Source organism: Rhamphochromis longiceps, linkage group LG15 (assembly GCF_057381845.1).
Source record: "Rhamphochromis longiceps isolate RC_006_pf linkage group LG15, R_longiceps_female_GT1.1, whole genome shotgun sequence".
Taxonomy (NCBI): Eukaryota; Metazoa; Chordata; class Actinopteri; order Cichliformes; family Cichlidae; genus Rhamphochromis; species Rhamphochromis longiceps.
Window position 1 is genome coordinate 32,719,656 of NC_140571.1, and position 15,953 is coordinate 32,735,608.

At 38.9% G+C, this 15,953-nt stretch overlaps 1 protein-coding gene and 1 pseudogene across 1 annotated transcript; both read right to left on the reverse strand.

Moving 5' to 3' along the window:
• Positions 1 to 1,711: 1,711 nt before the first annotated feature.
• On the reverse strand, positions 1,712 to 2,551 carry LOC146652958 (uncharacterized; annotated as a pseudogene).
• A 5,563-nt stretch (positions 2,552 to 8,114) lies between these two features.
• Positions 8,115 to 8,954, reverse strand: LOC146652959 (uncharacterized). Its single transcript, XM_085381235.1, has one exon. It carries the CDS (start codon positions 8,952 to 8,954, stop codon positions 8,115 to 8,117), a length of 840 nt encoding a protein of 279 aa, XP_085237361.1.
• Between the last annotated feature and the right edge of the window lie 6,999 nt (positions 8,955 to 15,953).

The following is a 15,953-nucleotide window of genomic DNA, read 5'->3' on the forward strand; positions in this document are numbered from 1 at the left end:
CACATATCTGGGCCTTCTCTTAAGCTTAAATATTTAAGCCAGTGATGATGGAGGGTTCAGTAGATCAGTAATGTTTTGCTCTCGCAAAGCTAGTAATGATTTCTTTTCAGACTAAGTTTGTTTCAGTTCTTCGAAAGACATGACAACATATTTATATGAAGTTTGATGATGCAGGCCTGGAGTTATTTCCCTCTAAGGGGCGATCGTGGCTCAAGAGTTGGGAGTTCGCCTTGTAATCGGAAGGTTGCTGGTTCGAGCCCCGGCTCGGACAGTCTCAGTCGTTGTGTCCTTGGGCAAGACACTTCACCTGTTGCCTACTGGTGGTGGTCAGAGGGCCCGGTGGCGCCAGTGTCCGGCAGCCTCGCTTCTGTCAAGTCTGCCCCAGGGTGGCTGTGGCTACAATGTAGCTTGCCATCACCAGTGTGTGAATGGGTGGATGACTGGATATGTAAAGCGCTTTGGGGTCCTTAGGGACTAGTAAAGCGCTATATAAATACAGGCCATTTACCAGGCCATTTAAGTGCAGTATATTTTCTCTTCCTGGGGGTTTACGTTGTAAAACTAAAGCTGATTATAGTTTCTGAAAGTGTGCTTTGGCAACATCTTGCTTGCATTTTAGTTTTGGTTCATTTCCCGCATTTCTACAAGGTGACATGTAACAGGACAGTGGGGTTCAAAATTCTGAACATTTTACTTCAGAAGTTAATACAACCCCCACCCCAACACACATGATTAGTACTCCGAAGAGTTTTTTTATGATGTCACAGATTCTTGTCCCTCTCTCCTTTAAATTGTGCATGGGGTTGAGGTCAAGTGACAGTCAAGGACATTCTTTGGTCCTTTTTGATCTTTTTACTACTTCAAAAAGCTTTGGAGTGTGTTTGGGCTCGTTATCCTCCACAGAGACACAGATCAGATGGTGGAACATGTCTGTGGAGAATGAAGTGAAGTGTTTGCTCAGGGTGCAGGTGATATGATGCAGCTGTTTGACTCCAGAAGAGACAAACACTCCACAGTGAACATTGCCAAAGTTGTCTTGGTAATGTTCATAACACTTTGAGGCCCATGTCTGCAGTGAGGGCAGCATTTAATGTTTGACATAGTCATACAGGGTTCTATTAAAAAAAAAAAAAAAAAAAATTCCAACAGTTCCAGAGTGTTCAATTATTAGTGTGAATGATTGAAAAGCATTCACACTATGAATAAAGTTACGTTGAAACCAAGCACACCATTGTTTTTCTTGTGACATTATAGTTTGATGTGTCACATGGCCCTCTTCCTATTGAAAAAAACAAAAGTTGTATCCAAGATGGCCGACTTCTAAATGGCCACCATGGTCACCACCCATCTTGAGGAGTTTGCCCCCTCACATATACTAATGTGCCACAAACAGGACTTTAACATCACCAACCGTTCCCATTTTATTACGGTGTATCCATATAAATAGCCCACCCTGTATATCAACATACATTCACATAGAGCCACCATTAAAACTTTAAAACGAAGCCAAGACATTGAACTATTCAGCTTGTATTTATCGTTTTATTTTAATGAAGTTTACTTTAAGTGTTCAGATTTGTACTCCTTTTTATTTGACTACATTAAAGTAATCAAATAAAGACAGTTTTGATAGAGCTCCTGATGTCAGATGGTAGGTTGGGCTTGCCAGAGGTCGTGCGTTTTCTCAAGTCTATTTTCTGTGAGACAAGTTCTAAAGGATCTTCTCGATGGCACAGCGGATGTTGGTCAGAAACACTTCATTTCCCTTCTTGTTGAAGTGAATTCAGTCCTGTCCGAATAGGGTTTCGTCATAATATCTCAGGGAGGGATGTTCAATGATGAAGCCTCCAAAGGAATGAACTGCCTTTCTCATGATTGAGTTTACAGTTTTTTCGCCCATGTCCATCATGTACTTTGGATTTCTGTACCTCCGCACTTGGCGTTTGTTGATGCAGGAATATAGGATTGTCATACAGGGGATCCTTGCATGCAGTTCAGTCAAGTCTTTAGTCATTGCAGAGGAAAGTTCCTGGGCGGATACGAGTCCCAAGTCGTTCCCGCCTGCATGAATGACCAAAATATCAGGTGGACTCTTTCTGGACATCAACTCTGCATCAAAACGAAGAAGGACGCCATCCCAGCGCATCCCTGTTTTTCCAAACCAATGAACATTGGCATCAAGTCCAAAGTTTTCTCCAAACACGTGGCGTGCTGCCCATTCTCCTCGCTTTATGTAACTTGAGCCGATGATCCATATGTTAGGTACCCTCTTCTGTGTCTTGCTCATTTCAGTGTGACTGCGGGGTCTCTCTTTAGAGAAACGCCGTTGCTTCTTTGCTGTGGAGAAGCTTCTTTTGTCATCAAGTCGATCCTCAACTTCAGATCGCTTTCTTTTTGATGCAAGTTTGTTGCTAGTTAAAGCAGATTGATCAACCAATGATAGTTTCATCACACTGGGTGGACTTTGCACTCCAGTGGAGAAACTGCTCCGTACTTGGCTTGTAGACACTGGCTGTTGGGTTGGATCATCTTTTAGGCTCAAAGCCTTCATCATTCTAATGATGGTCTTCATCCAAGATGAAGAGTATTTCTTTGATAACCCAAGCATGATATCACAGCAATGACTTCAGGGACTTTTAAATACCTTTTGTCAAGACGTGTGAGAATTGCAACTATAAGCTCCGAACTGAAAAACAACAATGAAAAGAGTTGAGGTTACAACCTCTATTTAAGGGGTTTTGAAGGTCTGTCATGTGGAATTCCTTTGATGTCATCTGCACCTCAATGATGTCACAGAGTAGACCCGCTTTTTTGTATGCTATTTCCTTTATCACCATCAGAGATGGGCAGTAACGCGTTACTGTAATCCGATTACTTTTTTCAAGTAACGAGCAAAGTAAGGGATTACTATTGCAAAAACGGTAATTAGATTACCATTACTTTCCCGTAGGAACGCTGCGTTACTGCGTTACTAAAACCGTGATTTTTTTTTTGCGAGAATGTCTCATGACAGTGACGTAAGCAAGTGCGACGTTGGTGACAACAGCTGTGTGCAGATCAACAATGGATAATATATCGAGTGCAGGAGAGAGTATGAGCGTGCAGCGTTTAAAGTGTGGAAGTACTGACCTTACTTTGAGTTTGATTCCATAAAAAGTGACAAAAACATTAGTGTCCGTTGTGCGTGGGAAGAAAACTTCTTTTTACAGTGAAAAAAACCCCTAAACTTCCAAGCAAGCACCGAGTGTGCAACGACGTAATGGGAAACTCACGGATTCTTCCACTGACCGCCGCGGCACACCTGCACCAGGGTAAACCTCCGCCTACGCCACTCCTGCTTTACAGGTGAAAATAGAGCAACAGGACCGCTAGTCTTTGATTTTATTTATTTTCTGCTGTGTTTTACTTGCATCTATTTGAAAGAGTGAGTGTAAACACAAAAAAAATAAAAAATTATGTGCTGGAATGTGCAGAAAATAGGTTTAAATATTAAACAAATATCTTCCAGTCAGAGAATGTTGCATATAATTAAATTTATGCTTGATGCATAAAGTGAAAAGATTAAAACTAATAAAACAAGTTTTAAAAAGGGACCTTTCCATTTGATTACATTTTGTATGATGGATTATGTAGAAAAAGTAGAATTGGACTGAAAGAGCTATCGCTTTATTACCTATTCAGGTTGTAAATCATGTTTTTAAAAAGTAACTAAGTAATTAATTACTTTTGAAAATAAGTAATCAGTAAAGTAACGGGATTTCTTTTTTGGGGAAGTAATCAGTAATTAGTTACTGAGTACTTTTTTCAAGTAACTTGACCAACACTGATCACCATTCAACTTAGAAAAACCATTCAAGCACCATTAGATTTCTCTTCTTTTGGAGATGTGTGCTTGTATTTTTCTCATTTTTATGTTTTTTTTAATTATTCAACTTTATTCAACAAAAAATTTCCATGTAATTCAAAGGGAGGATCTTCAAATTCTCATTCAACTTACTCCTCTTTCAACTCTAACTATAACTATACTTCCACATATGTTGACCTAGAGACACCATTCAAAAACTTTAAAATGGAGTCAAGACATTGAACTTTTCAGCTTGTATTTATCTTTTCAATATCTTTTATACCTTTTCTTCAGTTCCAGTTTACGTTTCGTGCTTTTTTCACCCATTTCAGAATTTATAATGGGTGTATATGGGACGGAATATTAACGGTTAGAGTGAGAAAAGTCAACTGCTAGAGTGGGAGCAGGGAAAAATTTTATCTTAAAATCTTCTCTTTAAACTGCTGCTGTGTCCACAGCGTTTGATCTACAGTCATCATTTTACCCTCAAAACGTAGCCATCGTTGCCCTCTTTCATCCAATGTTATTGTTATTGTAGTAGATGTTATGGTTCTTTCATAAATGCCACCAATACACAGCCTCCTCCATGTAACTCTTCCATAGAGTCCAATGTTAAAATGGCTCCAAAAATTTGTCTGAAAATCAGAAGTACAGGCTGTCTTTACACTGTCACCACGTCCACATTATAAACTCCACAAGCATGAAAACTGAGAATTCTGTAGACTGGACATTACTGGTACTCACGGTGAAAGCATTTTGTCTATACAAATGCTTCAGAAGCATTTGTTTCGGGGTCACGTTTCTGTTTATTTGAAGCAGCAGAAGAGAGGCACGTGTGTGTGTGTGTGTGTGTGTGTGTGTGTGTGTGTGTGTGTGTGTGTGTGTGTGTGTGTGTGTGTGTGTGTGTGTGTGTGTGTGTGTGTGTGTGTGTGTGGTGCCACTGGCTGGAGTTGCTATAGCAACCAGGCTCACACCGCCTGCTTAATGAGCTCTCTGTCACTCTGCCAAGAGAGCTGCTGCCTATCTTGGCCAGGTCTCCCTTGAAAAAGAGGTTTTTAATCTCAGTGGGATCTTCCTGGTTATTAACCTGGTTAAATAAAGGTTAATAAATAAATTAATTAATTAATCTTAAAAACTTCTGTTTCAACTGCTGCTGTGTGCACAGTGTTTGCTCTACAGCTATCATTAAACGCTCAAAACGTTGCCATCGTTGTTCTCTTTCCAACAGTGTGTCTTCCAAAGCTCAGAGATCTAAACTTTTTAAACTGTGTGGATCCAAGTAGAGGGATAACCTTCTAGCTGACCCATTGAAATACATGGTATTTTCAGTCAGGAGTTTATCTCAACAGCAGAAAAGACCCCACTTTTTAGTGATTAATATAATATGAATTTTTATATTCATTCAGATGTTTTCTGACTCTGAATTTTCTTTAGTCATTAGTCAGCTTTTTCAAATATAGATTTTAAACATGTTCAGCTACTTTTCAACTCCTGTGTGAACATCAGCTTTCAACAGTTCTGCACTTTTGTTTTCAGGTGAAAAATTCTGTATTTTTCAGCTCATTCAACATTTTCAACTTAAGATTCAGCAAATATTTCATTTCAGCTAAAAACATTCAGCTATCAGCATTCACACAGCAGATTCTTCAGAAAATGCATTTTCTAGTTTTTATTATTATTTTATTTTATGTATTTATTTTTTTGACTAATTTGAGTCCCCCTCATTGAGGTGGTTTGCCTGTACAGTGGTCCCTCGCTATAACGCCGTTCACTTTTCGCAGCCTCGCTGTTTGGCGGATTTTTTTTTGTGCAATTTTGCATGCTTTTTTTTTTTTTTAAACAGAGCATTGTGTCCTGCGTCCTGATCAGCTGTAGATCAATCAATCTCCTCCGTGCTGTGTCTCCTGTACAGTACAGAATGCGTTCAGAATGCTTGTCAAATGTACATAAATCTTCGATCGCTAGCAGTGTGACTCTGAATTGCTGTACTGTATGTTTGCAAGTTTTCTCCCCAACAAACACTTTGTCGACGAAACGTTTTGCACCGTCAAAGGCACCTGCGGTAGCACCCAAAAGGCAGAGGAAGATGCTAAATATCACACAAAAAGTTGGACTTCTGCACATGCTAAAAGAAGGTAGAAGTTATCGTATTTTTCGGACTATAAGGCACACCGGATTATAAGGCGCATTAAGCAAAACAAAACATAAGTCAAACTTAACTCATTCTTCTTGCTTCCTTTACTTCTGCTCCATTCATTCATTAATGTTGAATTCTCTGGCAGCTGCTTTATTCCCATGTTCTGGACCTGAAAACAGGGTTTTGATTTTTGGTTTCGTTCTATAATACTGGACTTACTTTTCTACGAAGGTTTGAACTTTAAGAGTGTTTAAACAAGAAAGAAAAGTGTGAAAATGTTCATGCCTGTCTGAGAAAAGAGTATAAAGTGTATAGTGAGGGGTTTTACAGCCTTAAAACATCTATTATAATTGTAAAAAATAAAGCTGGCTTCTTCACAGATTTCACCTATCGCAGGTTATTTTTAGGATGTAACTCCTGCGATAAACGAGGGACCACTGTATTTCCAAAAATAGAGCTGGTAAGTTTTTATTTATTTATTTATTTTAGTAGACCAGCTCAGAAGATTGCATTGGCTTGGTTCCTGCAAGAAAAAAGCCACTGGGGATTTTCCATCGTCTTTGGGATTCATACAGACAACAAAATGATTTTATGTCCCTTACATATTTTCACAAATTGCATAAAGGAAACTACAAGAAATACAAAGCTAAGATAATGCTACAAACAAGCTACATATAATCTATGACTTTAATGTCACCAACACAAAGCTCTGGTGTTCAGCTAGAACAGATTTCATTTTCCCAATAACATCTGTACATGCACAGATGGACGTATATGGTTGTGGAAACAGCTCTGTTTACACAGACTGGCTGAATTTTCCACCAGGTTTCGTGTAGCTTTGCTGACAGAAGTTTCTGACTTTCTGACAAAGTACACCAAAGTCCGCTGATTCACCCAGTACAAGAATCATGCTTCTAATCCACCTAGTTTTTGAGTTACACAACGTTTTGTAACTCCAAAAAACGCCGTTTTTCGCCTCTCACCGCGATCTCATTCTGACTGCTCATCACCCTGTTTTCCAGGCGTTTGCTCTCTTTCCCAGTGGTGCAGTTGGTAATGACACGGGTCTGCAATCCAAAGGTCGTGGGTTCGATTCCACCTTGTTCAGCTTTTTTTTTTCACTACAAATTAGTACACTATCACAGACCAGTAATTCATATTGATCATTTATTACAATTCTGAAAACTTTTATGATTTTACCATCTTTTCTAATATGGACCTCACATTCTTGTTAACACTCCATGGCACAAATACTGTTCCCTTTAGGCTCTGTGTATGTGTTTGTGTATCAATATTTCTCCCATTTTAAAGTATTACTCCTCCATAATTGTATTCCTGCTAAATCAAAGTACTTTTACTACAATTTATTATTTCTGCTCAATCATAGTATTTCTGCTAAATCATAGTATTTTTGCCAAATCATGGTTTTTGTGCCAAATCATAACATTTGTGTTATGTTATAGTATTACTACTAAGTGAAGGAATTTCTGTCATGTTACAGTATATGTGCTGATTACAGTATTTCTGCTAAATCATAGTATTTCTACTATATTATATTTTTCTTTCTAAATATAGCATTTCTGCTATATAATTGTATTTCTGCTATGTTATAATATTTGTGCTAAACCAGAGTATTTGTGCTAAAACATAGTATTAATTTAAAATTACAATATTCATAGTTCATCACAGTGTCTCTGGTAAATCACAGTATTTCTGCTATGTTGTACTATTTTTCTAAATCATAGTGTTTCTGTAATGTTTAAGTATTTTTGGCTAAATATATTCTTTCTGTTATCTTATACTATTTCTCCTAAATTCTTGTATTTCTGAGAAGTTATGATGTTTCTGGTAAGTTACAATATTTCTGCTAAGTTCTGCTATGCTATTGCATAGAGACACCATTAAAACTTTAAAACGAAGCCAAGACATTGAACTATTCAGCTTGTATTTATCTATTTATCATTTTATTTTAATGAAGTTTACTTTAAGTGTTCAGATTTGTACTCCTTTTTATTTGACTACATTAAAGTAATCAAATAAAGACAGTTTTGATAGAGCTCCTGATGTCAGATGGTAGGTTGGGCTTGCCAGAGGTCGTGCGTTTTCTCAAGTCTATTTTCTGTGAGACAGGTTCTAAAGGATCTTCTCGATGGCACAGCGGATGTTGGTCAGAAACACTTCATTTCCCTTCTTGTTGAAGTGAATTCCGTCCTGTCCGAATAGGGTTTCGTCATAATATCTCAGGGAGGGATGTTCAATGATGAAGCCTCCAAAGGAATGAACTGCCTTTCTCATGATTGAGTTTACAGTTTTTTCGCCCATGTCCATCATGTACTTTGGATTTCTGTACCTCCACACTTGGCGTTCGTTGATGCAGGAATATAGGATTGTCATGGAGGGGATCCTTGCATGCAGTTCAGTCAAGTCTTTAGTCATTGCAGAGGAAAGTTCCTGGGCGGATACGAGTCCCAAGTCGTTCCCGCCTGCATGAATGACCAAAATATCAGGTGGACTCTTTCTGGACATCAACTCTGCATCAAAACGAAGAAGGACGCCATCCCAGCGCATCCCTGTTTTTCCAAACCAATGAACATTGGCATCAAGTCCAAAGTTTTCTCCAAACACGTGGCGTGCTGCCCATTCTCCTCGCTTTATGTAACTTGAGCCGATGATCCATATGTTAGGTACCCTCTTCTGTGTCTTGCTCATTTCAGTGTGACTGCGGGGTCTCTCTTTAGAGAAACGCCGTTGCTTCTTTGCTGTGGAGAAGCTTCTTTTGTCATCAAGTCGATCCTCAACTTCAGATCGCTTTCTTTTTGATGCAAGTTTGTTGCTAGTTAAAGCAGATTGATCAACCAATGATAGTTTCATCACACTGGGTGGACTTTGCACTCCAGTGGAGAAACTGCTCCGTACTTGGTTTGTAGACACTGGCTGTTGGGTTGGATCATCTTTTAGGCTCAAAGCCTTCATCATTCTAATGATGGTCTTCATCCAAGATGAAGAGTATTTCTTTGATAACCCAAGCATGATATCACAGCAATGACTTCAGGGACTTTTAAATACCTTTTGTCAAGACGTGTGAGATTTGCAACTATAAGCTCCGAGTTGAAAAACTGTTTCTGTTTATTTGAAGCAGCAGAAGAGAGCCACATGTTTGTGTGTGTGTGTGTGTGTGTGTGTGTGTGTGTGTGTGTGTGTGTGTGTGTGTGTGTGTGTGTGTGTGTGTGTGGTGCCACTGGCTGGAGTTGCTATAGCATTCAGGCTCACACCGCCTGCTTAATGAGCTCTCTGTCACTCTGCCAAGATTAATCTTAAAAACTTCTGTTTCAACTGCTGCTGTGTGCACAGTGTTTGCTCTACAGCTATCATTAAACGCTCAAAACGTTGCCATCGTTGTTCTCTTTCCAACAGTGTGTCTTCCAAAGCTCAGAGATCTAAACTTTTTAAACTGTGTGGATCCAAGTAGAGGGATAACCTTCTAGCTGACCCATTGAAATACATGGTATTTTCAGTCAGGAGTTTATCTCAACAGCAGAAAGGACCCCACTTTTCAGTGATTAATATAATATGAATTTTTAATATTCATTCAGATGTTTTCTGACTCTGAATTTTCTTTAGTCATTAGTCAGCTTTTTCGAATGTACATTTTAAACATGTTCAGCTACTTTTCAACTTCTTCTGTGTGAATGTCAGCTTTCAACAGTTCTGCACTTTTGTTTTCAGGTGAAAAATTCTGTATATTTCAGCTCATTCAACATTTTTAACTTAAAATTCAGCAAATATTTCATTTCAGCTCAAAACATTCAGCTATCAGCATTCACACAGCAGTTTCTTCAGAAAATGCATTTTCTAGTTTAGTTTTGGTTTTTGCAAGTCTATTGTTTATGGAGTTTTTTCTACTCTTGCAATAAAAGCAGCCTCTTTGAGTTTACTCTTCCGTCTGAGTGTGCTGCATTTTGGGTCTTACATCCTGCATGCCTTGACAATAGCAAACACGAAGCTACAGTAACATGCGATTAAAACACACAAGTGTGTCTCAGTACAATTCTTCTTTTGTTCCGCCACTTTAATGTCTTCTTACAAACGCTTTGGTTGCGTTTTGTGAGATTTCATTTTTGTTTTTTCTACTTCCTTTGTGTTTTATGTGCCTTTGCAGCATGTTTTATGTGCTTTTCTTAAGTAATAGACTATGTGCACGTTAGCATATGCTACTTCCGGTGCGGAAACTCCTGTGGGGAGCTTTGTTTCCGGTGTCCTATTCGCGCCTTGTTTACGGTCCAAAAAAAGTTAAGCAAATGAATGAATCAAGCGGCGATTTACATTTCTATAGATGTCTTGGGCATTTACCCAATATATCTGTAAATGATGTTCATCGACTTGTCGATATTTCCCCCCGCGCCTCAGAGCAAAAGAGAAAAGGGATTCAAATGTTATATTTCTCAGTATCTGTAAACAGCGGTCCCTTGTTTATCGTGGGTGTTATGTTCTAAAAACAACCAGCGATAGGTGAAATCAAGTAGCCAATTTTTTTTTGATGGTGCAAAACGTTTCGTCGACATACAGTACTGCACTTCAGAGTCACACTGCTAGCATCAATGCAGCGATTCTGTACTGTACAGGAGAGACGTCACGGAGGAGATCGTCTGCAGCGATCAGGACGCAGGACACAATGTGATGTAAAAAAAAAAGCATGCAAACTTGCACTAAAAAATACACGAAACAGCGCGGTGAAAGGTGAACCGCGTTATAGCGAGGGACCACTGTAATTTTGAAGGTAAGTCACAACATATCCTTCGTAAATACTAATGTATAGAATAGAGATGGACCGATCCAATATTACGTATCGGTCCGATAGTGACGTAAATTACTGGACTGGATATCGGAGAGAAATAAAAAATGTAATCGATCCGTTAAATATCAAAAAAGCACCTCACAAAACTTGCGACATGGCATAACTCGGCTCATAACTGTAGCACCTTGCAGCAGTATGCCTCACATGATAGAGCGGCTGTGTGTATTTGTAGCCTCACTACCAATCCGGCATTTCATCTCTGAGGAAGTGATCCCAGAGAGAAGTAAAGCAAGTGTGTAAGTTCATCTCTGAATGTTTGTAAAGCATTGCCGTGTTAAGCTTAACAACCAATATATGGAGCGACTGCCTCTTCTCTCTCCCTCCCTCTCCTGTTGCTACTTCAATCATGAAACTGCTTAATGATCAGCTGATCGGCTTTTCTGTCGCCTGTCCGTCTCTTGTTTGTTTTTGGCCCACTTTGCACCAGAAAGAGGAAACCAGCGGCTGAACAACAGCAGCACATTTAAGCTTGATAAACTGCTGTTAGAATTTATTTAATATTACTTTCTACACCAGGATCCTTTTCTAAGCAGCTGACGCTGGTAACTGTGCAGGGGCGGATCTAGCAAAGTTTAGCCAGGGGGGCCGATAGGGCATTAACAGGGAAAAGGGGGCACAAAGACATGCTTTTCTTTCTTATTCTCATTTAAAATGTCTAGCTTTTAATAAATAATTATCCGTATCTTACACCCAAAGTTTTAATCTGATGTAAAATGTATAGAAATCCATTACTGTATACAGTGTTGGGGAGTAACGGAATACATGTACCGCCGTTACGTATTTAAAATACAAAATATGAGTAACTGAATTCCGTTACAGTTACCGTTTAAAAAGGTGGTATTTAGAATACAGTTACTTTGTTGAAATAAATGGATTACACGGCGGTATTTTCCTGTTTCATATTGTGGCGGGTCAGGACTGTTTGGATTTTGTTTGATAGCTATGTTCTGTTGTTCCAGGCGGCAGCGTTACGGTTGCCATGGTGACGCGCTCTCTCTGCAACTGTGTGTTTCCTGGGTGAGAGAGAGTGCCTTTTTGCTGTTGTTGTTGTTGTTGTGCTAAGCTAATAGGCAGAATGCTACAGGCATAGCCCTAAAGAATGTAGCCTCATTGGCAGTGTAGTCCGTGCTGCAGGGAGAATGGACCGCCATACAACAACAAAGTAAAGCTATTTTTCGGCTACGAGCCCGACACGGAACCCGACGTATTAGCCAGAGGTCCCTTTACTACGGTTCGGAGCCGCGGACCTTCAGTAATAGTAATAAATCACACAGCAATAGTACATTCATGCAGTTGTAAAAAGCATGATAATATATTAAATAATCCAAAGTATTCAGAATACGTTACTCTCATTGATTGATTGATTGATTGGTAATTTATTTCAACATGTGAACAATATACAAGTACATTTAGAAAAGAAAATAAGAGAGAAAAAAAATACTATACAAATTACATACAAAAAAACGTTGTGATTAATTTACATGTTGAAAGGGAGTGGGAAGAAGTATACACTTATTTAATCCCACCCCTTTGCCATAAATTATCAGTTAATATTTAGTCAGCTTCCTTACTGCTTCATTGAGTAACGTAACGGAATACGTTACAAAATACATTTTGAGGCATGTATTCTGTAATCTGTAGTGGAATACATTTTAAAAGTAACCTTCCCAACACTGACTGTATATAGTAACTATTAAGTCTAATATATCCTAGTAAGCTATAGTACTTTTTCCTTTGGGAAGGTATGATCTGTGCAGTCTGCAATTCTGTTGAAAATATTTAATCTATTTAATCATTCTTGAAAAATAATTTATTTCTGGGCATTTTTTTTTCACACTGCATCAAATCAAAGTTGATTACGTCAATTAAGCATCATGAGGTGGAGGGTGGTTCCTTATTTTTTTATTTTTTGCTGGGAGTTTTAGAACCCTATTAGTTAGGTTGCTTACTCTTTAAAATACCAGAATAGGGAGGATGGAGCAGTTTTAAGTTTATTAGATTGATCAGTATTGCTGAACTATGAAATATTTTGGGTGCAGTGTATTTTTTGCATACAGGTATAACAGAATAGCTTTAGTGTTTGTTTTTTTTAACTTAAGTATGAACTTACACAAAAAGCAGCAAGATTTAAAAAAAAACAGTTTTATTGATTAAAAAACACACTATATCGGATTCATATCGGTATCGGCAGATATCCAAATTTATGATATCGGTATCGGATATAAAAAAGTGGTATCGTGCCATCTCTAGTATAGAAACCCTTACCAGCAAACACTCATTTTTTGTGTGGCTTTTTTTCACGGTTTGTTAACATGCTGTGTAGGTGTGTACTTGACTAGCTGATATCGACATGACGGGGGAAACATCTGGTTTGACTATTCTTCACCTGTAGTTTGAATTTTTGCCTGTTTAAATCATAAGAGCAGTCACTATACAGAGATGTGCTTCTGAATGTGGATGATGTGTCTTCTGATTTTGTAATGCAGTTCTGCTTGTGTTGAGTGATGTAAACAACTGATCGATCTAAACTCTTTAAACGTCAAAATTGATCATTCGATTTTTTTGTGACACAACAGTGGTGAGTGTTCCCACCTTCTGCTCTTTGTAACTTAACGCGATCTTTATGTTTTCGAGTTTTGGACATGATTTTGGAGTATATCTTCGCAGTAGCGATTGACCACAAAGTAAAGCTACTGGAAATGTACAACCCTACATCCGGTCTCAAACCAGGAAGTTAGCATTTTCTCGTGCACAGGGTCTATTAAAGGGGTGGGTTTTTATAATCGATTTATCGATTAAAATCGATTCTGGCTTGGATAACGTAAAATCGATTCATTAAAATCCTGAATCGATTTTTTAATATAAATTTATTTTGCCCGAAATGCCAGAATCTCTGGTGAAATCTCACAAAATTTCAACAACCACCAAACAGCTAAGACAGTAAATGAGAGCAGGAACACAGATTCTGCACAAAGACTTAAACACACAGCGCAACCAGCGGATCAGAATCAGTTAGATGTCGCCCTTCTCACGGTCGGGGCTGAAAGCCGACAGCTCGCTGATCCTGATGTGTTGGCGGGTCCGTGCTTTGTGTTCACGCCCTTTCTAAAGCTGTTAGTTTGATCTCTCTCCAAACAATATTGACCGAACCAGCAGCAAAATAAGATCCAAACTACGCTTCACATAAACATCGTCATGTATTCACTTTTCACTTTTACTGTTTTGCTTCCACCACGATACACAGCTCTCTCTCTCTCTCTCTCTGTACTTCATTATTCGCTTGCTTGTTACGCACAAGTCTACCATTGTTTACAGGCTGTCGGCCGAGGTTTTTTCCCCCCGTTTTATATACTTCCGAAAAGAAAACCTAATTTCTGCCGTTCAATACTGAACAAATTTAAACTTTTTAAAATTATGCAAAATGCAAAACGCTTAGCCGTGTCTCTAATAAAACCGTTGTAACTTCAGAGGTGATGTTCATTTGTTGATTGATGGTTTTCTTTCGTTTTTGATGTACTGCAGAATATTTTTATAAAATCCCAGGCCAGGAAAATCACCTTCATGTTTTTCTGTTTTATCTTCTGCTACTTTGACACAAAGGCATCTGCTGTGATGCTCACACCTTTGATAAAGTCTTGCATGTGTCAGCTTCCTTTTTATAGATACAAAAATATGTGAATGTACTGATCTGAATTATAATATTTCTGACTGTCAAAATTTCCCAGATTCAAATCGAATCGAATCAAATCAAATTAAATTGAATCGTGGATCGAATCAATTTGGGACCTTGTGAATCGGAATTGAATCAATTCTAGAAATCAGTGACGATTAGATTAGATTAGATAGATTAGATTAGATGAAACTTTATTAATCCCTCGGGTGGGTTCCTCCAGGAAATTCAGTTTCCAGTAGCAAAGCACCGAAAGAAGTTGCATGTTACAGATACATTAAGGGGAATGAGAGTAAGGATATAAGCATAAATACACTATATATACACATATACACATATATAGATACAGAATATACAATATGGATAAATAGGATTGCTCATTTGAGTGAGTATATTGTACAGTGATTATTGCACAGTCAAATATAAGAAAGAAACAAAAAACAAATATTGCAAATATTGCACCGTGTAGAAAAGTCCCTACAACTCAGTTGTTCCCGCCCTCCCTTGTCCCCCTGTTTCTCCTCCCTCTCCCCTCCAGTGAGGAGTTAAACAGTCTGATGGCGTGTGGGACAAAGGAGTTTTTAAGTCTGTTGGTTTTTGACTTTGGGAGAAGCAGCCTGTCGCTGAATAGGCTCCTCTGATTGTTTACGACCGTGTGCAGAGGATGCCCGGCATTGTTCATAATGTCCATCAGTTTCTTTAAGGTCCTCTTCTCTGCCACTGTCACCAGAGTGTCCAGCTTCATGCCGACCACAGAGCCAGCCTTCCTGATTAGTTTTTCCAGTCTGGATGAGTCCCTCTTTGCTGTGCTGCTCCCCCAGCACACCACGCCATAGAAAAGGACTCCTGCGACCACTGACTGGTAAAACATTCTCAGGAGCTTCCTGCAGATGCTAAAAGACCTCAGCCTCCTGAGGAAGTACAGTCGGCTTTGGCCTTTTTTATACAGGTTCTGTGTGTTGCATGTCCAGTCCAGTTTGTTGTCCACCCACAGCCGAGGTACTTGTATGTGTTGACCACCTCCACCTCCTCTCCCTCTATCTGAACTGGCAGTGGAGCTGGTCTGGACCTCCCGAAATCCACAACCAGTTCCTTGGTCTTTGAAGTGTTGAGTTACCCAGCCCTAGTCTATTAGGTAGGAATAAAAGCATACATTAAAAGTCAAAAGAGAGGACGGAACATTGTCTTTGCGTGCATTTTTTTTTTTTACAACACATCCACTGATTAAATGCTGGCCCCTGGTGGTTAAATTCTTGTTTAAAGTTTGCAGAGGGTAATAAAAAGTAGGGTAAACAAGGGTAAACAAAAAGTACCTTTAAACTCTCACCGTTCCACTTACTAGCCTCAAATGTTTGCTGTGCTAGTTCTCTATACTGTATTTGTATAAGGTCAAATGGTCAAATATTCTTCCATATGCTTACATTGTTCTCTGCTGGACACCCCCCCA

Bases quoted from the DNA above. Each gene is read 5' to 3' on its own strand.
- LOC146652959 (XM_085381235.1), bottom strand. From the start codon at position 8,954: ATGAAGGCTTTGAGCCTAAAAGATGATCCAACCCAACAGCCAGTGTCT.